At 37.7% G+C, this 27,733-nt stretch overlaps 1 protein-coding gene across 2 annotated transcripts; it reads left to right on the top strand.

Moving 5' to 3' along the window:
* Positions 1 to 116: 116 nt before the first annotated feature.
* Positions 117 to 27,553, top strand: ugp2a (UDP-glucose pyrophosphorylase 2a). 2 transcript variants are annotated; one of them, XM_056253589.1, is made up of 10 exons: positions 117 to 176; positions 3,696 to 3,823; positions 7,987 to 8,094; positions 11,195 to 11,380; positions 13,099 to 13,232; positions 22,399 to 22,696; positions 23,876 to 24,073; positions 24,147 to 24,389; positions 27,128 to 27,232; positions 27,324 to 27,553. In XM_056253589.1, the coding sequence occupies exons 2-10, from the start codon at positions 3,725 to 3,727 to the stop codon at positions 27,429 to 27,431; spliced, it is 1,479 nt and encodes a 492-aa protein (XP_056109564.1). In that variant the 5' UTR covers positions 117 to 176; positions 3,696 to 3,724; the 3' UTR covers positions 27,432 to 27,553. The 2 variants fall into 2 exon arrangements, with proteins under 2 accessions (XP_056109564.1, XP_056109562.1); XM_056253587.1 differs by lacking the exon at positions 117 to 176 and adding an exon at positions 3,110 to 3,487.
* The last annotated feature ends 180 nt before the right edge of the window (positions 27,554 to 27,733 follow it).

Genomic DNA, 27,733 nt, shown 5'->3' on the forward strand with positions numbered 1-27,733 from the left:
TGTTTCACATGCTTACGATCTCTCCAACGCTATCAACAAATAAACCCAAATAGCTGTTATTTGATTGGTCGAGCCAGGTCGCCCCCTGCTCTGATTGGTCCGTGAACAAACATCATTCCCACACACCGATTTCTTGTGACACTTCCGCCCTTGAAGCAGCGTGTTGTGCACTGGACGTGAGTATCCTCGCATGGCTTGTAAAAAAATTAGCAAAGCAAGCCTGTCTGCTGTCTAGATGTGCTTGAGTATTATAGTTCCCCAACCCCTCCAAACCACTATCTGTGTGGGCAGTGCCTGTGTTTGCTTGCAAGGGGCCATTGAGCTTGGAGTTCTTGAAGGGCAAAGTTCATGACAGATAACTGGAAAAGGAGGTTATTTGTGACTTTTGTTGTGTTTGGACAGACAGAAGCAGTTATTTAGGTCTGTATTAGCAGAAAAAGCTTACTCCCCCTCATGCCATTGCTGTGTGCTGTATTAGTAAAACTCACAGTCAGTCAACTGTAATTGTTCAGTTGACCTTTAAAGGGGGCTTTCAAACAGTTATTGCGTTCAAAAAGAGAAGAATCACGAAGTGCTAAAACAACCTTAAAATTACTAAAGTGGCATGCTTATGGAAGTTTCCTATGGGATGCCAAAACCTCCCAAATAAGAAATAAGTATACAAATAAATTTAAGAAGAGCATAAATAAATAAATGTAAAAACAAACAAAAATAAATGTGTATTTATACTTTTATTTCCGTATTTATGTATCGTATTTTTTCCCATACTTATTCTTTCATTTATACATTTATTCCCACATTTATTTATATATCTGTTTATGTCTACATTTATTTATTTCCACCTTTATTTATTTATACATTTCTTTGTCCATATGGTAATGAGGGGGCGTGTTTTACCTCAGACATAGCAATCGAGCTCAGAGTGGCAACGGTGAAGCTTTGAGGCCACACTGACACCTTGTGGTGTGACTAAACAAATTGCAAAAGGTCTGCGGACATGCCTTTGCAAGTCACACAGGGAATGAATGACTTAAAGATGGGCAATATAGCCACATTCCCATATCACGGTTTAAGTCATTTAATATCACCATAACTGTATGTATATATGTTGACCATACTCTTTATCCATGGCTGTAAATATCATACATTTCTAAAATGTCTTGGTACACATGTACAGAAAACTGGATCTTCACATGATCTGATAACAGACACGGAAGTGTGTGCAGTAAGACAGTAGAAAAGCCAATATTCAGTTAACTTATTAAAAAAGCATACTATGCACAATCAAGCAGAAGAGCCCAGAACCTCAATTGCATGTTAAGACGTTTTCCTAACATATAAAATCATAGAAAATGCTAAACGTGGTTAAGACGGTGATATTGAAGTGCCAAATTTAGTATACAGATTGTTAATAAGATGTAGGCCTATGTACAGGAAAGCAGATGCATTACATTTAGTGATTTCTTTATAATGGTTTTCGATGGGAGGAAAATGCTTAACGTGCAATTAAGCTCATTGCTTTCATATTCTAAGTTATTCTGCTCATCTGTATGCTTTATTAATAATGCGTGTGCTTGATTTGGTCATCCAATATCACTGTCTTAGTACATTAAGCCGTTAATAGGCTTTATGCACAGCTTCACTACTTCCTGAACTTCAGCCAGCCCTTTGTTTCCTGTCTGTCATTATTGGACAAACTGATTAATCCAGGTGTGCCTGATTATTGTTACTGAGGCCAGGCACACCTGGATTAATCAGTTTGTCCAATAATGACAGACAGGAAACAAAGGGCTGGCTGAAGTTCAGGAAGTAGTAAAGTTGTGGCATAAAGCCAATTGTTTTAGTAATCAATGAGTAATCAATGCGAGTATCATATTGTGTTGTTTTAGATCATATAAAGCCAACTGCAGTTTTATTGGTTGTGAATAAAGTAATATCTGATTTGTCATTGACAAGCAGCAGCGTTTTATCTTGCGCTGTAAGAGACAAGAATAGTGAGTTTGCGGTTGCACCTATGGGTTGCACTTAACACTCTGAGCTCGATTGCTATGTCTGCGGTAAACCACGCCCCCCTCATTACCATATGGACAAAGAAATGTATAAATAAATGTGAAAATAAATAAAGGTACACATAAATACATTAAGTATATAAATAAATAAATGTGTAAATAAATAAATGTATAAATGAAAAATATAAATGTGGGGAAAAATACAATTATACATAAAAAAGGAAATACAAGTATAAATACACATTTATTTTTTAGAAATATATTTGTATATTTATTTATTTATTTATTTTTTTGTTTTGTTTTTTACATTTCTTTGTTGCTATATATATAAATATATAAATAAATATATATATATATATGTATTTATTTATTTATTATTTCGGCAGGTTTGGCATTACTTCGTTTCCACCACGGAATAAAAAATAAAAAAGGTAATTGCAACTTCTTCTTTTTTTTTTTGAAAACTAAAAAAAAACTACAATAAGCTAGTATCTCGATACTAAAATAACAGTTTCACTAAACAGTTTTGATTGTGAACAAGAATTCTCATTAGCAACCAGGACAGAATGGAGGCGGAAGTATCACTGACAGACACAAACACAATTAAAATGTCACAAATTGAATAAAGAAGAATGATTTTGTTTGGGTAAACTCTGTGTGTGTTTTTTAACGAAACGGATTCACTTTATAACAAATCATTTTACCAACAAAAAATGGGAGTGAACGAACGTATTAGTGAACGAATTCATAAGATTCCAGTCACTGGGATCGGATGAATCAAAATCCCTCCAGTCAGATTCGAGAACGCGTTCTATTCGAACGTCCAGCGCTCAGAGACAGAACGCACCCGGCGTCTCAGGTGTCAACAGCGTCCGGGTCTTGCTGCACGTGACAAAGCGATGGTGAACTTGGTGACGCGATTAATAATTCAACTGACACATTAAATACTGTACCTGTAAGAGTTGTTCACTGTTTCTGGACTTATTTACTTTTCCCCGAGTCCGTGACGTGACGTGACGTGACGTGTCGTGACGTGACGGCTGGGCACTGGGCAGTGCTGGAGTTTATTAAAAGAATCGTGCGCTATTCTCTCTCTCTCTCTATCTCTCTCTCTTTGCGCATCTCCTTCAGCGGTTCGGTCTTTGCAGCAGTGCGTTACAAAGCCCTGATCGGGTGTCCTGAGCATGACAGTCGGTGAATGTGTCTGAAATCTCATCTGATCAGGCTGTACAGAGGTTTCGCTTCGAGTTCGGATGCTGCACTGTTTTGAACACTTTGTAGCTTTTCTGAGGTTCTCACAGCATCTTGTTACTGCTACATTGAGGCTGTTGTAGTTTTATGTAGTGTAATAGAAGGAACCGTACAACAGTTGATGATTTGGACCTTTCTAGACTGGTGAAATCCATTCAGGATTTATACTGTTTTTTTTTTTTAATCTGGGAGTTGTCAGAAGTTCTTGAACATGTCTTTTGTTGCTGGTAAGTTTTTTCTTCATAGCCTGCTGTGGTGGTACAATGATGTTAGATGATAATAATGTTACTCTGATATGTGCACTATTTACATGATACTCATGGTACTTCAGAGAACCGAAAACCATGGTAGGACAAAATATTCCTAAGAATGATAATTATCATCAGGTTTTAATGTTGGAAGTAATGTTTTCTGTTGCTTGTGTTTGCTTGTCAGATCTGTATAGAAGCAGCTCTAATGCAGGTATGGCGGAGTTTCAGGAGAAGCTGAGATTGCAGCATGAGAACTCCATGCACACAGAGCTGGAGAAGCTCCTGACCACCGCCAAGACACCGGAGGCCGAGGTGAGACCCTTGTCCTGCAAACTGTGTGCTAGTTTGAGGTGACAAACACGTCCCAGTGGTTCTTCTGTCCTTGACTTCATATGATATTTCTAACGCCCAACTCACACATGTATCATCACACACATTCGTTTACCTATCAGAAAGGAAACATGCTATAGACTAAGGGTCAGCAACCAAGCTTGTTTCTGCCACTGAATAAAAAATAAAAAAGGTAATTGCAACTTTTTATCTCACAGACTTTTTTTCTTGCAATTGCGAGAATTATCTCAGAATTGCGTGATATAAACTTGCAATTGCGAGTTATAAATTCCGAATTGCGAGTTGTAAAAATGCAACTGCGAGTTATAAATTAATTCAGAATTGCGCGTTATAAAAATGCAATTGCGAGTTATAAATTCAGAATTGTGAGATATAAAATCACAATTGCGAGTTTTAAATTTCAAACTGCGTGATATAAACTTGCAATTGCGAGTTATAAAGTTACAATTCTGAGAAAAGTGAGTCTTTTTTCCACTCAGAATTGGACTTTATACTGTCGTAACCCCCGGTTCTCTGAAACATCGAGTGGAGGTATCCGGCTATGGGAAGGGCATCGGTACCTGACCTCTGCAGAAGCATCCAATTGCACCAGCCAAGGCCCCTTATCGGAGAGCATATAAGGCCTGCATGCGCTGCTGTTCTCCAGTAAGTATATTCCCTTCTCGTGCGGCAAACGGGGCAAAGCTGGTGGATCTCTGCACTCAATGCTTTAGAGAACCGGGATCACGACAGTAACCTATTGTTCTCTTTCATCATCTCATGTTCGAGATCCACCTATGGGAGAGGCATGGAAAGCTCCCTGTTTACCCAATACACTCACAGTGAGGTTCTGTAAGCCGGAGAAGGACGGTCGCCCCAAGGAGGCGGTGCCTGACATGTCCCATAATCATGCACCTCGCATCCCTGACGCACACACATAACTGCTGTGCAGGACATGCTGTGCAGGACATGAAATATGTATGAGGCACACACATGAAAACAAACGCCGCCCGCAACATATATATACACACACCCAGGCAAGAATGTAAATGCATGCTTGGTGATATGAATGTGCGTAGCCCGACGGCCCATTCACCCTTTGTTCCTTTACTCCAATGTGTAATTGGAAAGGAAAAAGGGTCACTCCCTTAGATTCATATGCCAATCCTAAAGCTTCCACAAGCCAATGTGAGAGGTGTCGCTTAGATATGGGACTCCCCCTGTGAGGGGGTGCCCATGAAATAAAGAGCTGGTTGCTCTTCCGGAAAGCACTAGTCCTGGTCATATATGACCGTAAGGCACGGACAGGACACAGCATTGAGCCTTTGATCCTCTGTGGAGGAAAAAGGCGGAGGGTAAAAAGCAAACCTTTCCAACACCTCCGATGTGAACGCAGGGAAGCATTTAGGCATAAAAGCCGGATTGGGCTTAAGGAAAACCTAAGAGAGAATTTAGTGCACGAGGAATGCACCGAGAGTGCATGTAGCTCACTGACACGTTTAGCTGATGCCAAGGCCGAGAGCAAAGCCGCCTCGAAGGACAGCAGCTTTCAGAAGAAAAAAAAAACAGATAAAAGCACACACTGGGCAACACGGGGAACAGTGAAGCCTGTGCACACTTGAGGTGGGCACCCACTGGCGAGGGGGTGCTGACCTCGCCGACAGATTTTGATTGAGGGAATATGAAGCTAAGCCGGTGGCTTGCTGCGGGATTTAATAGCCTGGTCTGCATTATGGAAATGGCGTTCGGTAGCAGGGGGGTTAGGTGGAAGCACAGAGGGCGTCTGGCGCGGTGGAGGCTTTCTAAGAAGTTTGAAAGCCTCGTCCTCCTTATTCTTGACATGGCAACGCTGTTGCATTAAAGCGACGGCAGGACCAAAGAAAGCGCGGCCAGGATCAACCGGCACTCCAGGAATGCGCCACTTTTCTCTATCGGGGAGACCAGATAGATTAAGCCACAGTTACGTTCTCTTGACGGGCATTACCTAGAACGAGGCCATTAATAGTGACGATCTCCTTCCAGAGAGCGCACGTCCCTTTCTCCCGCTGTTCTCCCATGTCGACCAGGAGCTCGGTCTGGTAAGTGGAAAGCAGGGAGGAGACGTTGCCTGCTCTTACAGACAAGGCCGAGGCTTTATAAGAGGCCTGGTGGATGGACGCGGAAAAGCGATCCATTTTGTCAGGGAGAACAGGCTTAGGAGGGGCGAGCAGCCCAACTTGAGAGGGGTTAAGGTGTCTGATGACCGAGGGCTCGATGGCGGGGGGGTCACCCATCCAGACCCGCGAGACAGTGTTTGAGGTCGAACGGGTCTCCCCAGCAATGTTTAATGTGTTTAGCACACTTAGGGAGGACAGGGGAAAAACTACTTTCTAGGGCCGGGAGAGGGTCCCAGGAGTTTCCCGTTATAGACGTCCCGCTCTTGGTCAGAGGTACTTTGATGGGCCGGCCATTTGATTTTGAGGTGAGCAGCCGCTCGCTCACAAACCTCAAAGAGGACTGATCGGGGTAAAGCCTGTAGCAATGGCTACAGTACTCGGGGAAGTCAGTAACCTCTTCAGTTACTGGCCCATACTGTTTAAGGCCCATTCACACCACACAGCAAAGATGGGAATCCCTAGCGGCACGCGACTGGTTGTCCCCGGGGGTAGCCGTTGTGGTTTTAGAGAGAGCCATCGAAGAAATAAACGAATAATCCGACAGACAGGCAGCCGTAGAACAGGGGGAAATAGTAAAGGGAGCAAGAAGGGCGTCCTGCTAAAGAGTGCGAGCCTGGGCGGCTTGCAGGAATTACTTCGGCTAACCAGGCTGATGGGACAAACACGTCCGACGGAGGCTGATCCAAAGATGTGTTCTCCTGCAGACAATAGTGAAGTCCGTAAAACCAGTGTAAAAATATTCCAGAGATCGCGAGAAGCGAATGTAACCTGGAGAACAGCAGCGCATGCAGGCCTTGTATACCCTCAGCTAAGGGGGTGGGCATCCGATTGCACCAAGTCTGTCTAGACAGACTTGGTGCAATCGGATGCTTCTGCTGAGGTCAGGTACGGATGGCCTTCCCATAGGTGGATCTCGAACACGAGAACCTATTTTTTACCTTGAAAAATTTGAAAATGATTATGATGTGTAAACGTGCATTTATTAAGGTGTAAGGTAAATATTTTGTTACTGTTTGCTTGATGGTTACACCAATTTACTTTTTTAGAGCCATTAAATTGAACACATTTTGAAAATAGTATGTATATTTTTCAAAAATGCATGTATCTAACATCAAAATTAAAAAAAGTTTATATTTCTAAGAATTTGGTACATGCATTTTAAACTATTTTTTCAAATTATATATGTATTTTTTTTTTATCAGAAGACATTCATTGACATTAATATGACAAAAAAAAAAAAAACTAAACTCATTTGGAAGTGATTCATTCGAAGTCTTGTGCACATATTGGAAATCTATTTTATCCAGCCTAGTTTTGAAATGTTGACTTATTCATGAGTTTTTTTATGAAACTGTGACCTAATGAAGGCAGTGGGCCTTAATTACTGTCTGTCATCCCACGATGAAGCACCAGAAGGTTTAGTCTAGAGGTTAAAGGAGACTCTTCAGAGTATCAATTATGCTTTTATGCTGCACAGTGTTATACAGAATAATTAGGAATATGATTAATCACACATCTGTAACTCTAAGGTATTAATTCAGTGTTATAAAGCATTCAGATTAAATATTCTAAAGCATTTTATTAATTTAATAAACCGTTAAATTAATATTCCAGGTTTAATACAAGTTAATACAACACTATGGAGTAGTGTTTAGTTTGTAAAAACAAAGGAAAGATTTTTATACTCTGTACAGTAATGCACTTGCAATGGCAGTCTATGGGACAAGAGTAGTTTCTAGATGTAGTTTCTATTCATAGGTCCGGTCGACATAGTTTAGGCCGACAGCTTCCCAAAACCCTCACAATTGTTAGCCTGTCTAGTGCGACTCCGGAGACTCTTTTTCACCATTGGCCCTGAAACAATACAAATTATTGAATATTGAACTTCAGGATATAGAGCTTAACATTCTACCAAACCTAAAATGTACTGAAATTGTAAAAAATAAATAAAGAAGAAGAACTATATTCTGCTTATTTGTGCTCTTGCAGATCTCCAGGAAGGACTTTGAGGGCTTCAAGAAGCTCTTTCACCGTTTCCTTCAGGAGAAGGGACCGTCTGTTGACTGGGCCAAGATCCAGAGACCACCCGAAGACTCGGTGAGACAGATGAGTGCTTGGATGAGGAATTAAAAATTAGATATTAAGATATACACTAGTGGCCAAAAGTGATGTCTGGAGGGGATATTTGTTTTTAATGACTCAAAAATGTAAATATGAGGAAAGAATGTAATATTTTATAAAAAATATTTTAAGTATAAAGTATAAAAAATATTTATATGAGAAAATTATTTGGCAAAAAGGAAAAACTGCAGCTATAGGGGTTATTTTACTATGCAAAAAGAAGAAAACTCAAAAGCATACATTTACTACAACATTTATCAATTATTATTAATGTATTGGTTCTCTATTGTGCTCATAATTTCTTTGTATGACAGCCTGGCCAAAAAATGATGTCTGCACAATTCTGCATGTTTCATTGCGTTATTGCAAATAAAACAAATGACTCCAAGCTCAACTACACAATATGATTACAAAATCTTTAACACATTTTTAATAATATTTGAAATTTTGAATAAAGAGTTAAGATGTCAAATTTCCTAGGCCACTACTGTGTATACATATATATATATATATATATATATATATAAAGCAGTATACATATATATATATATATATATATATAATATATATAAAAAAATAATTTATATTAAAAAAGATATTGTTTCGTCAATGTTACATATATTATAACCAGTGTTATTTTAGTTTTTATTTTAGTTGTATTAATATTTTGAATTAGCTTTTATTTTTAGCAATTTCATTGTGCTTTTGCATTTTATTAGTGTTTTAATATTGCTATTTATTTTTATTTCATTTTTATTTTTAGTTAGGTTTAGATTTTATTTTGTTATTTTGTTTCCAGTTAATTTTAGTTCTAACTTTTAAAAAAAATTTAAACTAATATTTATATTTTATTTCATTTCAGCTATTTTTTAATTAACAGAAATTTTTGTTTTAAATAACAATAACAATAATCTTTTATGAACACAATGAAATCTTTTTTCATTTTTTACTTCAAAAGCTTCCTATCACTACATTCACAGCGAGAAAGGGAGAGCGGCAGCAGCATAACGTGCTTGTGTATGGGTGCTTTATCAAGCCCATGACATTTCCCTGTTGATCCCCTCCCCAAATAACCCACGGCCCCTCTACAAACACTGAAGGTTAAACTATGAATAGCACAGCACTTCCAGCATCGCACAACTTTGGCTGACATTTCTTTTCACACAGCCGTGGTGAAACTCATGTTACAGCACATAGTAAAGTTCAGGCTGATCTGAAATCAGCTCCATTAGATCGACACTCATCAGACCCATTACGAAATAAACTTCACGGCTGCTTCTAGATCAGCATTGAGGCCTAAAGCATAATCCTCAGTGGTTCTAGTTCAGTCCTCATGCGGGGAAGCGCTCATTGGCTGGATGCTTGATCGGTCAGCTGTGTATATGTGTGTGTCATTTGTTGACAACCGACGTCTCAAATGTTAAGTTTAGTTGGCAGATGTTCAGTCAGGAGAGTGGTGGTTTGAAACCTTATATTTGGTCTGTGGTTTTAACAGTCACCTTGAGGATACTTCTTATAAAGGGGTTATAAAAAGAGAAATTGATTTGATAAATGCAGTGTACTGTATAGAACAGGAACTCTATTATAAGCTTCTCTCCAGTCCAAAAAGAGCATCTATTGACATTATGTTCCTGGTTCAGTACAAGTTAAGCTTAATCACCAGAATGTGTGGCATAAATGTTGACTACCACAAAAAAAGAAATTTGGCCTTATCCCTCCATTTAAAAGACAACAAGTTACAGTGAAAGTGAATGGGGCCGATTTGTGGAGAATTTGAATGCAGAAATGTGAAGCTTATAAGTACTTAAATTATTTCTTCTGTTAAAAATTGTGTATTATTTAAGCTGTAAAGTGTTTACATCATCATTTTAGGGTCTATACTATACGTTTAGTATGCGATTTTCCCACACTAAGATCATATTAACAAGCAGTATACAGTTAGTATTTTAAAGTCACCATGAAATTAAAATGAACAGTTCTTGGGTTTTTTTATGGAATATTGCAGTGTTTGTTATAAATTATTTATCCGTGCACATCATTATTTTTTATAAATTCATATGCCCTCGTAATCTTTAATAAAAAAAACTACCTTCCCCTCCATCTTGCAGCTCATCTCTTCTCTGATGATGCGTTAACTGGCGTGAGGGCGGAGCAACCTGTCACTCACACAAGATCAACCAATAGCAAACCACAACCATCCGATCAACTCCCAATGGACAAAATCAAGTCCCGCCCTACATTTATTCTTGTTCTTAAAGCTGTTTTGCTTGGATAAACGTCACAATAGGGAAGAAAAGACTATCGTAAAAAGATTTTTGCTTTAAAAAAAAAGGAAAGAAATTAAGTGGAGGTTAATTTTGTGGTGCCACAAATGCTGTCAGTTAATCTTAACTTGTTTATATTGTAATATTTCTTTAACCTAGATATCTAAATAATTTTTAAGTAAATGTAAATGAGTAAAGACTAGTCTTGTGGAGCACAAGCAATAAAATGGCAACTTGCAGTTTCTGAGTCATTGGACTTTGACATTTTTGCCTAAATTCAACAGTTGCCACTGTGATGAAACTGCTGTAGGAAGACTTGCTTTACGCAATTTTAATCCGTGCTTTGTTCATCTGAGGTGGATGTGTGTGCATATCTAGATCTGTCGCAGGCTGGAAGCCCGTGTTAAAAGCTTCACACCCAAATTCTGAGATCTGATCAAATCAGCTCATATTTCATATAGAATAATACTGTATGCAAGTCTCTGTTTCAGTCTCTCAAAGCCCTGCTCTTCATGTCATGATCTCGGGGTTAATGACTTTTGGTTTTTGGAGTTTAGTTTAAAGGGCCAGCTCTGTTTGACTGGAGTAAATAAACCCTGGACTGAAAAGTGAAATAAACTTCTATCAAAGGTCTTTCTCGCATCATTTTACACATCTCTGAAGTGAGAAGTACAAAGAGGCAGAATTCAGATAATTAATTGTCTTCAGTCCACTCCACACAAGCTTTCTGTATCCTGGACAAATGATATGGTGTACACGTATGGTTGATATGGTTGTCTTTCACTCCCTCATTGTGTCTCTTGCTTGAACAGATCCAGCCCTATGAGAAGATCAAGTTGAAGGGTCTTCCTGCCGATGTGGCTTCCAGCCTTAATAAACTGGCTGTGGTGAAGCTCAATGGAGGTTTGGGGACCAGCATGGGCTGCAAAGGACCCAAAAGTCTCATCAGCGTCCGGAATGAAAACACTTTCCTGGATCTGACTGTACAGCAGATTGAGGTATTACATCACACACACTTCCTGTCGTTATTCATAACAAGAGCATTACTGATTTACAGCAAAAACTGATGACGAGATTGTCACGTTAAACACTTAACTCAAAGGTTTGGGGTTGGTACGATTTTTTAAAATTTGTTTTTGAAAGAAAAACTATATATTGGGAAATATTATTATAATTTAAAATAGCTCATTTCTATTTTAATACATTGTAAAATGTAATCAAAGCTGAATTGTCAGCATCATTACTCCAGTCTTCAGTGTCACATGATCCTTCAGAAATCATTCTAATATGATGATTTGATGCTCAAGAAACATTTCTGATTATTATCAATGTTGAAAACAGTTGTGCTGCTTCATGTTTTGTGGATACATTTTTTTCTGGTTTCTTTGATGAATAGTATATTCAAAAGAACCATTCATTTTAAATAGAAAGCTTTTGTAACAGTCTTTACTGTCACTTTTGATCAATTTAATGCATCCTTGCTGAATAAAAGTATTAATTTATGTAAAGATCTATTATGCGTTTTTACATTTTCAGCTTTCTTTAGTGTGTAATGTTGCTGTTTAGCATGAAAAAGATCTGCAAAGTTATAAAGCACAAAGTCACTAGAGCTGGAGTTATTCTCTATATCAGTGTCACTGTTTCTGAAATCACTGAAACGCCTCCATTGAAGTCTTGCGTTTTCTTGCGGGAACAAACACGACACAATATTTGTAATTCCCGTCTGGGGAATATGCACACACACAAAAACACACACACACGAGTGAGACCGAGTCGAGACCTGGTTAAAAAACGAGTCGAGACCTGGTTAAGTTGTGATAGTACTGTGTTGAAACTCGTAGTTATACTAAGAGGTGCTACATTTCACAAACACACTTGAAGTGGTTCACCAATCACAACACACTCGTCCAGCCGACCAATCAGAGCACAGTGTGCTTTTCAGAAGGAGGAGTTCATATAGACAGGAACTAAACAGAGCGTTACTGTCAGACTGAGAAGAGAGGTGCCGCAACAATGTCAAATATGTGAAAAATTTCTTTTTTTTACATTCAAGCATGAAAACCTCTTCTAGTGGACACCAAACTCTAAATCACAACTTTGTAAAAGGGCATAATAGGTCCTCTTTAAAAAGAAATCTTACTGACCCCAAACTTTTTTGCATTTAGCATTTCTTTAAGTTTTTGTAATTGAACAGAACTGAATTGTGTGCGACCTCAGAACAGTGGATGATGTGTCATCTAGTGGGTTTAGACATTTCTTTGGATTATTTGCAATCTATTTAAGATGATGTAAGACCCTGTTTGCAGTTTCAGACCTTGGTAAAAGGTTTCCCTCTGTGCCAATGACCAATTACCCCAGAGTTGCGTAATAATAACAGTTTTTTCCCACATGACGAAATAAAAGAAATTTACAGTAATATCTTGAGAAATACTATTTTGTTATGTAATAAAAACATACCTATGATAGACCTACATTGAAATGGCAACCAGTGCTTGGCTTGGCTAGGCCCGGTTTTGAGAGGAACTTGTTTTAACATCTAGAATAATTTAATTGAGTGACGTAATGCCATCATATGCTCTAATGTAATGGTCATACAGTAATATACATATGATGAGTAATATACAAAAAATTTATTTTAAATGAACAGCAAAAATAAAGCGACCGGAGAATTTTGGTGTGTGGAGTGAAATACCTTAGCTGAATCTCTCTCTTTCAGCATCTAAATAAGTCGTATAATGCAGACGTGCCCCTGGTGCTGATGAATTCCTTCAACACAGATGAGGACACTAAGAAGATCTTGCAGAAGTACACACATCACCGTGTCAAGATACACACCTTCAACCAGAGCAGGTACACATATCCTTATCCAGGCCAGTGAGAAATATCATCTTACTGTGTTCTCTGGAATCAGTTTTTTATCATCAGAAACATGCAGCGACTTATATTCCAGAGCGATTTAAATAATACAATTAACGTCAAGCACACAAAACATTTGTTTTTTTGCCGAATGAGTGAACAAGTGTATTTGTATAGCGCATTTAACAAACACAGGTAGTTTCAGTTTTGCTTTAAATAACTGAGTTTAGGCTTCTGGTCTGAATTTGAGGGAAACTAAAACATGTTTATGGTGTTTGTTTGTAAACGCTTCGTTTTACCAGTATTTTATATTATTTCTGAATGTAATAATACAATGTCCCTTATACACGGTACGACTTATTAGGTGTTCAAGCACGAAGTGCTGAAAACCTATTGTAATCGTCCTGATTTTTAGGTGTTCAAGCACGAAGTGCTGAAAACCTATTGTATTTGTAAGGATTTTTATTATTATTATTATTATTTTTCTTCCGCCGTAAAACGCATCGTGCAGCCCAAACCGTAAGAGCTGGAGCCTTGAAACTTTGTCAGATGGTAGTACAAAAATCGAGGAGAGGTTATCAAATTATGAGCCCGATTGGCCCATAGGTGGCGCTATAGCAACCAATTGCGCGAAACTGCTCATAATTCCTAGACCGTAAGTCGTAGACTCAAGTGTCTTATATCACTGGAAAGCTGGTCACCTGACGAAAAAAACGTATATCTCCGATTTAATTTCCGCCAATATAGATTTTCCGCCATTTTGAATTTTGTCAAAAAACTACTTTTGCGAACTAGTCCCTGGTTTTTCGCCCGATTGGAACCAAACCAGTGCAGAAATGTTCTCTGGAGTCTGAATATCAATAATTATTGAAAAAAAGTCGAAATTTCGATTTCCGGTCGCTAGGGGGTGCAAAATAAACGTTGTGGGAGGAGCCTATTTTACTAAAATGGCTATAACTCGTAAACAAAATGAGATATTTTTACCAAACTTGCTAGACATATGTATGAGCTCAATTTGAGGTCACAGTAAAAAAATTGCGTTGATTGAGCTCTAGGTGGCGCTATAACATGAAAAAAACATATGGCCACCTAGTGGTTAGTCCGATTGACTTGAAAATTGGTATGCAGTGTCTTGGTCCAAGGCCCCATGTATGTTTATGAGGACATTGGCGTATCTCAAAAAACATGGCCGCCATCGGCCAATTAAGTTTGAGCACCTGTGAGACGAGGTTAACGGAGGCCAATCGGAACGAAACTCGATGGGCATGTTCGACTCATGGCCCAAGAGGTCTGTAAGAGTTTTGAAAGAAATCGGCCACTAGTTGGCGCTAACGAGTTTTATGGCTCTGTAATCACGTGGTGTTGCACACATCCCCACAAAATGCCTATAATTTGATAGATCTCCTCATGCTGAACAACTTTGCCTCTAGAACCATTGCTGTCAATCAAACCGTTCATTAAATATTCACGAATATGTTAAAAACCTACTTTTGCGAACTAGTCCCTGGGTTTTGCCCGATCGGAACCAGACCAGTCTAGGACAATTCTCTGGACTCTCTAGATCAATAATTATTAAAAAAAAGTTTAACTTTTGCATTTTTCGTATGGCTATAATAGGGTCATTTAGAAAAGGGGCGTGTCCAAATACACTCAAAAGCCTATAAATCATTCAAAAAAACTCAGAACTTCACAAAAATTGGTGAGCATATGTGACATAACATCATGAACAAGCATGCAAAGTTTTATGGAGATCGGACAATAGGTGGCGCTATAACTGTTGAAAAGGTTTAAAACCATGTATTTCCTATGGTAAATTGCTTGTATTGGCTGTAAATGGTCTTTTCCATCTATGGTCATATAATTTTCATATCATAATGTTCAAAATCAGTGCAGTACAATTCTCTGGAATCTCTAGATCAATAATTATCGAAAAAAAGTTGAACTTTGCCATTTGGTTCATTATAACAGGATCATTTATAAAAAGGGGCGTGTCAAAACACACTCAAAAGCCTATAAATCATAATTAAAAACTCAGAACTTCACAAAAATTGGTGAGCATATGTGCCATAACATCATGAACACGCATGCAAAGTTTTATGGAGATCGGACAATAGGTGGCGCTATAACTGTTGAAAAGCTTTAAAACCATGTATTTCCTATGGTAATTGCCTGTATTGGCTGTAAATGGTGTGTTCCATCTATGATCATATAATATTTATATCATAATGTTCAAAATCAGTGCAGTACAATTCTCTGGACTCTCTAGATAAATAATTATCAGAAAAGTTATAACTTTATTAGGGTCACTTCAATATGTAGCCTTGACCAAGAAAGCCTATATCTCTTCAATGAATGCTCAGATCTTCTTAAAAACAAGTCAGAACATGTGACTCTAAATAAGATAAGAAATAATGCATCTATAACAGTTTAAAAGGTTAAAGTTATGACATAATGGCATATTAAGCCAATAAGTGGTATTCTACTGCCCCCTGCTGTTTAAAATAGTCATTTTGTCATGCTACTAACTACTAATATTCTATAATTCTTATTTAGAGTTTATAAAATCACTATTTTAACATTTACACTCACATTTTGTCAAAATTCATCTATTGAAGCATTGTGTCACAGACAAATGTTAATCCTGAATGAGACACAGTTCAGATCACTTTATCTACAACAGAATGTGTGTGTGTAGTCCCATGTTTCTGAATAAATCCTGAATAATCTGATTAATAGCTTGCAAAGACATATATTTTAATGGTCTATAAGCATTTCATATATTTTCATTATATTTTCATAATGACTTGTGCGTGTGTGTGTGTGTCTAGATCTGAAAGCACCTGTGAAAAGACTTTATTAATAAGTAGAGTGGCCAGCAGAGGGCAGTAGAAGACCACTTATTGGCTCACTTTCATTTTAACAGCCTCGAGTTTCAACAAAATTCTGAACTAAAGCAAACCAGTTTTTCCATGTTAACTGCATTATCCATGCTTACTATAAAATCCATTATAACAATTACTTTTATAACACAATCATATTTTGTCAGAGTGTAACACTTTATTTGTACTGACACATGCTAGATGCATGGTAAATCATACTAGAACGCAGTAAATCATGGTAAACAGTCGTAAATCATGCTAGAACAGGGTAAATCATGTAAAGCATACTACAACATGGAATATCATGGTAAAACTATGGTAAATCATGCTAGATTCATGGTAAATCATACCAGAGCGTGGTAAATCATGGTAAACGATGGTAAATTATGCTACAACAGGGTAAATCATGTAAAGCATACTAGAACATTGTGAATCATGCTAGATTCATGGTAAATCATACTAGAACATGGTAAATCATGGTAAAACTATGGTAAATCATGCTAGATTCATGGTAAATCATACCAGAGCGTGGTAAATCATGGTAAACGATGGTAAATTATGCTACAACAGGGTAAATCATGTAAAGCATACTAGAACATTGTGAATCATGCAAGATTCATGGTAAATCATACTAGAACATGGTAAATCATGGTAAAACTATGGTGAATCATGCTAGATTCATGGTAAATCAAACTAGAACATGGTAAATCATGGTAAAACTATGGTAAATCATGCTAGGTTCATAGTAAATCATACCAGAGCATGGTAAACGATGGTAAATTATGCTACAACAGGGTAAATCATGTAAATCATACTAGAACATGGTTAATCATGGTAAAACTATGGTAAATCATGCTAGTATCATGGTAAATCATGGTAAACGGTTTTCCATCTATTATGTCAGTGGTTACATGCTTGCTAAATGTCTTTAATGCTTATGTGCTAAAAGGGCTTAACTGCTTGAACACCGCTAAATGCTGCTTGCAGCTTTAATTATTATTATTTTTCTCCTGTAAAACGCATCGTGCAGCCCAAACCGTAAGGGCTGGAGCCTTGAAACTTTGCCAGATGGTAGTACAAAAATCGAGGAGAGGTTATCAAAGTATGAGCCCGATTGGCCCATAGGTGGCGCTATAGCAAGCAAAAGTAGGAAATTGTGCATAACTCCTAGACCATTTATCCCAGAATCAAGTGTCTTATATCCCTGTAATCCTTGGCTCAAGACGGACAAAACGTATATCTCCGATTTTATTTGCGTCTGGAAAAAATTTCCGCCATCTTGGATTTTGTCCAAAACCTACTTTTGCGAACTAGTCCCTGGTTTTTCACCCGATTGGAACCAAACCAGTGTAGAAATGTTCTCTGGAGTCTGAATATCAATAATTATCGAAAAAACGTTGAATTTTCGATTCACGGTTGCTAAGGGGCGTCAAAACGTTCGCAGGAGGCGGAGCTAATTTTACTAAAATGGGTATAACTCGTGAACAAAATAAAATAATTTCACCAAACTCGGTACACGTATGTATGAGCTTTATTTGAGGTCACAGTAAAAAAAATCGCGACGATCGAACACTAGGTGGCGCTATAACATGAAAAAAACATATAAAGGACTGACAGTTAGTCCGATTGACTTGAAAATTGGTATACAGTGTCTTGGTCCAAGGCACCATGTATGTGTATGAGGACATTGGCATATCTCAAAAAACATGGCCGCCATCGACAAATGAATTTTGAGCCCCTATGAGACGAGGTTAACGGAGGCCAATCAGAACGAAACTCGATGGGCATGTTCGACTCATGGCCTAAGAGGTCTGTAAGAGTTTTGAAAGAAATCGGCCACTAGTTGGCGCTAACGAGTTTTACGGCTCTTTAATCACGTGGTGTTGCACATATCCCCACAAAATGCATATCATATGATAGATCTCCTCATGGTGAACAACTTTGCCTCTAGAACCATTGCTGTCAATCAAATCGTTCATTAAATATTCACGAATATGTTAAAAACCTACTTTTGCGAACTAGTCCCTGGTTTTTTGCCCGATCAAAACCAGACCAGTCTAGGACAATTCTCTGGACTCTATAGATCAATAATTATCAAAAAAAAGTTGAACTTTGCCCTTTGGTTCACTGTAACAGGGTCATTTAGAAAAGGGGCGTGTCAAAATACACTCAAAAGCCTATAAATCATAAATGACAACTCAGAACTTGACAAAAATTGATGAGCATATGTGTCATACCATGGTGAGGAAGCATTCAAAGTTTCATGGAGATCGGACCATAGGTGGCGCTATAACTGTTAAAAAGCTTTAAAACCATACATTTCCTATGGTAAATTGCCTGTATTGGCTGTAAATTGTCTTTTCCATCTATGATCGTATACTTTTCATATCATAATGTTTAAAACCAGTGCAGTACAATTCTCTGGACTCTCTGGATCAATAATTATCAGAAAAGGTTGAACTTCTGCATTTTGATGGCTATAAAAGGGTCACTTCAATGTGTAGCCTTGACCGAGTGTGCCCGAAAGCCTATATCTCTTCAATGAATGCTCAGATCTTATTAAAAACAACTCAGAACATGAGACCTATCACTCTAAACAAGCATGACAATTTTCAGACAGATCGGACAAAATTTGCCTCTATTACAGTTAAAAGGGGGGAAATTATATGACCATAATGGCATATTAAGCCAATAAGTGGTATTCTACTGCCCCCTGCTGTTTAAAATAGTCATTTTGTCATAATGCTGACTATTATTGTTCTATAATTCATATTTAGAGTTTATATAATCAATATTTTAACATTTACAATCACATTTAGTCAAAATTCATTGTCACATTGACAAATGTGAACCCTGAATGAGACAGTTTAATCTACAATAGAATGTGTGTGTGTGTAGTTCCATGTTTCTGAATAAATCCATATGTGACATAACATCATGAACATGCATGCAAAGTTTTATGGAGATCGGACCATAGGTGGCGCTATAACTGCCTGTATTGGCTGTAAATGGTCTTTTCCATCTATTATGTCAGTGTTTAAATGTATGCTACATAAAACTTAATGTCTTTTGATGCTTTTGTGCTTAACGGCCTTAAAGGCCTTAACTGCTTGAACACCGCTAAATGCTGCTTGCAGCTTTAATTCATGTTTATTTTTTTTCTTTTTTTTTTTTTTTTCATTTTCCAGAAAATAGGGTACTCATATTTTGTCTTTTATAACAGTGTTAATGAAACGAATGTCTTAAAAAATCATTTCTTCCAGTGTTTTTGTAAATATAAAGTTTGATATTTTAAATCAAGGGCGAAATTGTCAATCACACATTGGGGGGGACAGCTGTGGAACTTTTTGTGTTGGCGCATGCACACATTTTTTTAATCAAAATAAAATAAAAGTCAGAGTCCGAATGTTTGTAATTGTAGGCCTATAACACAACAAGGAATTTTATTACATCTGATCGTCAAACCAACGTATAGCCTACTCACAATGATTACAGCATCGGCATCAATTACAGGCCTGAATTGACAACAAAGCGGTCAGTGATCTCTCTCTCTTATATTCTTCTATAGGGGCGTAGAATTTAGTAGGGACACTAGGGACGTGTCCCTACCAATATCCAGTGACACTGATATATCCCTAGCAATAATTTCGATCAAAACTTAAAATATATTTATATTGATGTCCCCGTCCCCACCAATTTCAAAATCAAACCTACGCCACTGCTATAAACATATAGTGGCTATAAACATTTTGATTAAATTACGGTTACAGGATAACAGGATATTTACCATTCATAGATAGCCTATGTGCCAAATGTCTGTCAATTTCCGCGCTCCTCCTAACTCTTTTTCTGTTTGGTTTTTCCTAACTCACTGACGATGCACTAGGGATAGGAAAACATGACATGGATTTCAGGAGAAATAGGTTTTGCTAAATGTATAGTGTAAGGAAGTCCGAATGGATTTGGGAAATGGACCGGCCGGGATTTTATATTTTCGGAGCTGGGAAGAAAGACGTAGGCTATTTGCAATCACATCTGGCCCTGCCCGCATAATCATACAAGCCGCGTTTCCATTAGGCTACTCTTCAAATTGCGCCAATTGAAATTGCGTAGCCTAATGAAAATGCGCACAATGGAAACACGTCCATTTCGCAAAAACTCCCGTTTATCCCAATAAAGTTTTTACGCTTGCATGAGGAGGCTTTTCAGGCAATTTGAAAAAGGAATATTTCGCAAAACTGCAATGGAAACGGGTTTTGCGCATTTACAGTCAGCTGACTTAGAATACGCGGTGTGTTTTGGGTCCGTGTCCGCAAATAATAATTATAATTATCATCATAACATTTATTATATGTAGAAGACGCTTTTATCCAAAAAAGGAACAAAGCAATTCGTCACATTTCATTCATAATACAGGTTGGACAATAATAATAGGGCTAAGATTATCACAAATAAACACAAGATTTTGACGCATATCCAAGTGTGTGTGCGGACTGGGTGTGGAGCGCGCACTGGATGGCACGGAGGCGTGGGCGCGAACACTTGCATTTTCCTATCAACAGTCGAAACAACTTAAAATACTCTATCATTTCTGGTCATACAGAATATAATAATACATTATTCGCAACTACTTTTATTTGCGTAATCTCACAATAAGAAGAAAACGATGTGGTTTTGTAAAATAAAATAAAACAATCAGGCGCGCTTTCATGATCTCCGTGAACTGAAGCGCGAGAACTGATAGGCTAGCCTTTGTAGACTGAAGCTTTAAATGTCCACTTTAAAAGGAACAAATTCGAATCGAAAGCTAATACCTTCTGATTATGTAATCCGTATGAAAGGTGCATTTCTCTCTAAAGGTGCATCTGGAGATGGAGATATGTTTTTAGCCGACACTGATTTAGGAAAACAATAGTTTATTAATAAACAATTAAAATGCCTCGTTATTTTTTGCAGACACATTTATTATAGCCTAACTCAACTATACATCCCCTTTCTGTAGGCTGTGGTTATGGCTCTTCTCATTTAGCACTGCGGTAAAAATATAATTTCCAGGTTCTAATTTGGCCTTAGAAAACCAGTAAAATCTACATTTTTTTCTCCATATTAATTTGTGAATATTTTAAATGTTTAATAAAGGGGCAAAAAGTCATAAACAAATATTTGAAAATTCGTCTCTCTCTCTCTCTCTCTCTCTCTCTCATATATATATATATATATATATATATATATATATATATATTATTTTTTATTTTTTTATTTTTTTGTGCAGCATTTGGTGTAGGCCTACAGGTCAAACTAAAATGTTGGTGTTCACCTTTGCGTTTTAAAAATACAACAACCGTTCATTTTTCGTTTTGCAATTAGGCCTACGGGTTAAATAAGAAAAATGAATGCAAGTACACTGACCGTTTGGACATAATACGAGACGGAGTTCTTTATTGAATTCATAAAATAAACAATAATTACAGGAGTAGTCTACTGGGCTCTAAACCCACTGATCTATATAATGACATTAATAAAGTCATTCTATATTGATCAGTGTCTAAACCTCAAAGAAATGCCACAATCAAGACATCGGAGCAGAAATGAGGGAGAAACACCCAGGAACTCCGTGTCTTTCCCTGCCATTAACGCTTGGATAACACGCCACGTCTCCTTCCATTAATAATAATAATGTCTATGCGGTGGCTGTGATATAGGCTATAAACCTACCAACGTCCGTTGCCATGATTTTTGGAATGACTGATCGCGAGAGGAAAAAAAGACGTTTTAGTCGCATAACATCGGTTAATGGAACGCCGTCATTTCGCAATAGTTTTTTATCGACATTTAGAAAATATCGCAAAAGTTTTGCGCAAATCTGTAATGGAAACGCGCCCCAAATATGATCAAATATTGGGGGGGACAAATTGCCCTTCGTTGAATATTGGGGGGGACGTGTCCCCCTGTCCCCCCATAGGATTACGCCTATGTTTTAAATACAAAACACTCAATGGCCACATTAAAGAACACTGTGCTATTTTCTGTTAATTTTGCCCAAACATATTGAATATATTGTAAATATGCACAAAAATATATCAGCCAGCTTTAGGGAACATTGGTTCTCACAATAAAACATCAATAACTGAGGTAATATGATTTCAAGTTTGTTGTTATTTCAAGATTGATTCACCCATCAGTTCTCACAATAAACCATTAGTAAATGAGGTATTATTATAATTTCAAAATGGCCACAGCTTTGTGAGTTGTCAACTTCTCTATTTCTCGCTCCTGCACAGGTATCCCAGGATCAATAAGGAGTCTTTGTTACCAGTGGCCACTAACATAGGCCTGACGGGTGAGAATGAAGAAGCCTGGTACCCGCCCGGGCACGGAGACATCTACGCCAGCTTTTACAACTCCGGCCTGCTGGACAAGCTCATCGCTGAAGGGAAAGAGTACATTTTTGTGTCCAACATTGATAACCTGGGCGCCACGGTGGACCTGCACATCTTGAACCACCTGGTGAGCCAGGCCAGCGGCAAACGCTGCGAATTCGTCATGGAGGTCACCGATAAGACACGAGCTGATGTGAAGGTGAGGGCTGTGACCAACGTATTCCTCATTTCATTCGTGAAACACAGAAACAGAGCAGCGTGGATTGCAGCAGCATTCTTCATATTTTTAGATGGGTTTCGAATGACAGGGTGAATAAATGACAGAATTTTCATTTTCGGTTGAAATGGTCCTCTGAGGCTTGATAGACTTGAAGTGAAATTGAAGAACGAAATGGTGTGATGTAATTTAGAACAAAATCAGGCAACACGAAGTTTGCTGGGAGTTCAAAACAGCTTGCCAAACCAAACTTTTTTTTTAAAAAATGTGTCCTCTGTGTCTCTGCCGCCTTTGACGTGGAAACCTTTCTCCGGCTCATTTCTTCTGTTCAGTCCGTAGAAGTCGGAGGCAAGTGAAAACATGACCACACTGGAGAGCTGCTTTATAGTAGAAATGAAAGCTCTAATTCTAATTGGAAGCGACACTGACACTGTTTTTCTTTTTTAATACTGTAAAGCTGCTTGCTTTTAAGAAATCTAGTATATTGTAATATAAGTGCTATATAACTAAACATGACATGACTGGAATTGCAGAAAACAGAAAAAAAAAGAAGATGGGAAATGTTTATTTAGAAATATTCCAGCTAAAAAATAGCACAGATGTAAAGTTTCTATAAGTTATATTATATTATATTATAAGAATCCACCTTCTTTTACATGGAAATCTTCTCCGGTTCATTTCTTCTGTTCAGTCTGTCGAGGTCAGACACGCGTCAAAACAAACAACACATTGTAGAACTGCATTTATTAGTAGAAGTTGAAGTTGTAATTCTAATCAAAAGCGACACTGACTTTTTGCCTTTTTTCATGTTTAGTACTGTAAAGCTGCTTGCTTTTTAACAATCTATTGTATAGTGCTATATAAATAAACGTGACGTGCAGAGCTTGTGCGAATCCACATCGCTATGACCAGATGCTTTCTTAACTGCTGGTTTTTGGGTGTGTAAGTTTGCTATTGTGAGGAAAGCACACGGCACATATTCACATATCCATCTAAACGGCTCTTTCAGCAGCGTGGATGGTTTTTGATTGTTCGCTAACAGCATAATCCAGCAAAAGTATTACAAACTAAAGTTTGCAGAATGAAAAAAGAACTGAGTGAGTATATCAGGGCCTTGAAGCTCATTGGCTAATGCAGATCAGTTGGTGTTGTTTGTTTCAGGGTGGGACGCTGACGCAGTATGACGGGAAACTCAGACTGCTGGAGATCGCTCAGGTGCCCAAAGCTCACGTAGACGAGTTTAAATCCGTCACCAAGTTCAAGATCTTCAACACCAACAACTTGTGGATCAGCCTGCCGGCCATTAAAAGGCTTCACGAAAAGAACGCAATGGACATGGAGATCATTGTTAACCCTAAGGTGAACACCATACCCTCCACATTAACGCATATCAACATCTGTGTATGAAACAGCATTCCTCTTCTGTCCCCAGACTTTAGATGGCGGTCTGAATGTCATTCAGTTGGAGACGGCTGTGGGCTCTGCCATGAAGAGCTTCGACCACGCGCTGGGCATCAACGTGCCCCGCAGCCGCTTTCTCCCCGTCAAAACCACCTCTGACCTCCTGCTGGTCATGTCTAACCTGTACAGCATGGACGCGGGCTCTCTGACCATGAGCCCCAAGAGAGAGTTCCCCTCAACACCTCACGTCAAACTGGGCAGCTCCTTCACCAAGGTAAGCTCTGAGGCAGACTTATACACTGCAAAGGGTATTCTGGCCACCTAGACAGGAAGAGAGCGCTTGACTTTAAGGTAAAGCAGCCAGTCACTCCATATCATAATAATGGGCCATTTATGTTATTGTAATATAAATTATATATATATAAACATTAAAGAAATGTGTGCTGTCGATTTAACGTGCTCATTTAAGTAATTAGTTATGGGGAAAAAATTGCGCATTAAAATTATTAACGCACCCGTCCCCTATCAAACCTACGTAAAGTTAGTTCATCTTACTTTTCATAGTTGATTCTGACGAACATGAAGCAGGGCAACAACTCACTGTGTGATAACTGATAAGACCCTATTGAACAGTGTTGGGCAGTAACGCGTTACTGTAACGCAGTTACCTTTGACAGTAACTCATACTGTAACGCATTACTTTTTAAATAAATTAACTCCGTTACCGTTACCATATGGTGCGTTTGTCCGTTACTTTTTAAAATTAATTAATTTTGGCTGAAGTGTAGCCTACAGCCTAACCTGTTTACAGCACCCGTCCCTTAAAATACGGAATTGTCCCGTATTTACAAGTAAAATTACGCGTCCGTATCAAATCAATAAGGGACGCGATTTGTCCCGTATTTTACATAAGGCCCACGCATAGCCTAGTTGGATAAAAACATAGGCTTTACTATACTAATAGCAAATAGCCTTTAAATAAATCAATTTCACAATAATGTTACATTATGATTATAATCAAATTAATTTTGTCCATTTTCTAAGCTTAGAAAATGCACATTTAGGCTATACGGGCTGAATTTTTTAAGGCTTGTTTAGTAATTATGTGAATTACACTGCGCAAACTACTACCCACCGAATGAAGAAGGGTTGGCTCTCAGTCTCCACAGAACAAAATATTTATTTTATTTTATTTTTAGTGTTCGCATTTATGAGGAAAAAACAGTGTTACGGACGTGACAGTTCTCCGTTATGGACGCGACGCGCTCTGAAAGCGGCACTAAAAGATGCTTTAATACTTGCAGAGACTTCAAACAGAAAGCACAAAACCTTTCTTTAAAGTGAATTTCGTTTTGTATTAATTGTATCTTAATTTTAATCAATGTTTCATCAACCAATTGCCTGGATTTAATAAATAAGAAGTAAATATAGCAGACGATAGATAATCACGAAATGGAGGCGCCGGCGCGTGAACTGGAGCTCGTCTCATAAATGAACCGAAACTCGGCGTATAAGGTAACCTACTTGCCTCACAGACATGTCTACTTTTAAACAGAACAATTCAAAACGAAAGAAAACAGACTACAGACTGCTCTCTGCTTATGTAATCCGTATGAAATGTGCATTTCTCTCTGGCGCGTCTACTGCGAAGATCGCGAGTCGGCATAGTGAGTCACCTCAGAAATCCTTGTGATATATTCAGTTTGTGCTGGTCTGACTCAAATAAAATAGTGTTTAAAAATTACTTTCTGTTTCAGTCAGTTTTGTGTTTGTATAGACCATAACGCATAAAAGGGCATTAATGGGAACATTAAAGAATGTTTGTTTTTTTAAGTAACTAAAAAGTTACTTTTAACAGGAACGCATTACCTTTTGGTGTAAGTAATCAACAAAGTAATTGAGTTACTTTTTGAATGAAGTAACTAGTAACTGTAACTAGTTACTATTTCTTAGTAACTAGCACAACACTGCTATTTAATGCAGTTATAATGCCCCTAAAATTCAAGATATCAGATCAAAAATGCCCCTGAATGAGTTTTTGTCTCATATTTATATCATGATATTATAGTTAAGCAATAGCACGAGAGTAACGAGCGCAATTTCACAGAGTGATGTTTTTGTCCCGAATAGCACGAGTACAAATGTGAAATTGATTTTATACAACAGGTAAATAAATATGTTATGTTATAAATGTTATGTTTTAGACACAATACTGTCTGTTTTTGCTCAATTATGCCAACGAAAATATTACCTATAAAGCCAGAGCAGAACTGTTGTGAGTCTCCGAGAAACAACACGTGATTCGTTTCCGAATGAATCCGTGGTTTGAGCGAATCAATCGGGCGAACCAATGATTCAATGGCTCATTCATAAAGAGTCATTTACTTCATTCCTGAATGAATCTGCCGTTTGAACGAATCGAATGAATGATTCAATGATTTACTCATTTAGAAATTTACCACCACCTACTGGCAGTTTTGGTTTCTTATTTAGAGTATCACTTTATTAAAAAATATTTCATTTTTCCATATTAATTAAAAAAACATTAAAGGTATAGTTCACCCAAAAATGAAATTTCTGTAATTTACTCACCCTCGTGGCCCTTGTAGTCTAAAAGTTAAGTGTAATAAATTCTATGTTGAGTCAAATAAAATTATTATGTATAATTTCTCAGCCAAATATGGTGCGATTAATTAGATTTAACTAATCGCCACATCATGTAATTAGTTATATAAAAAAATGTAGTACAAATAAAAATGTTGATAAAGTTATTAAAATTAGCTGTTCAGTATTTGAATAGTTTTAAATTATTTTATTAATAAAATATTTTAGATTTAAAATGTTTATTTATTTTATTTTAAAAGTTATTTTCACAGACGAATTTCAGTTATTCAAGGCCTGAAACATTGAATTACTTGTTCAGTAATAAGTACCGTTTAAATATTTTTATTTTAAGCCTACATTGTAAGAACATACTTTGCAAATCAACACAAAAGAAATTGAACTTTCCAGGTTCGAGACTTCCTGAAAAGGTTTGAGAGCATCCCAGACATGCTGGAACTGGATCACCTCACTGTATCAGGGGACGTTACCTTCGGAAAACAAGTCACGGTCAAGGTACAAAGTCACTGATACGCATGTAGGCATTTGAGAGCATTCACAAACATTGTGCGTGTACGTATCATAACTTGCTGTTTGTGTACAACAGGGAACGGTTATCATTATTGCCAATCATGGAGACAGGATTGACATCCCGGCTGGAGCGATGCTAGAGAACAAGATCGTTTCAGGAAACCTGCGCATCCTGGACCACTGAGGCCTTCACAACCACATTTCACCTGGACATTTCTATGTGTATGTGTGGAAATGTGTGTCAGATTTGAGTGTGACCGAAAAAGCCGTCTATCTGATTACTATTAAATTCCCATAAGAAAACAATCATTCTTTTCACAGTGAATTTCAAAAAGGGCTGTATATTCACAGGTTTTATTAATGTAAATTTAAGACTTTTTTTTTTAAGACCAAGTAAAGAAAATTGAAGGGAACATGAAACGTCAATATGTTCTCGAAAATGTAACTCAAATGTAACTGAAGCAACACTTCATAGTTTGAAAACAC

The sequence above is a fragment of the Rhinichthys klamathensis genome, unplaced genomic scaffold (genome assembly GCF_029890125.1).
Source record: "Rhinichthys klamathensis goyatoka isolate OS25496 unplaced genomic scaffold, OSU_Roscu_1.1 h1tg000107l_1, whole genome shotgun sequence".
Classification (NCBI taxonomy): domain Eukaryota; kingdom Metazoa; phylum Chordata; class Actinopteri; order Cypriniformes; family Leuciscidae; genus Rhinichthys; species Rhinichthys klamathensis.

Excerpts from the sequence above, each read along its gene's own strand:
- ugp2a (XM_056253587.1), top strand. Across the intron at positions 13,233-22,398 it reads CACACCTTCAACCAGAGCAG|GTATCCCAGGATCAATAAGG; the intron begins GTACACATATCC and ends GCTCCTGCACAG. Across the intron at positions 24,390-27,127 it reads TGGGCAGCTCCTTCACCAAG|GTTCGAGACTTCCTGAAAAG; the intron begins GTAAGCTCTGAG and ends TGAACTTTCCAG.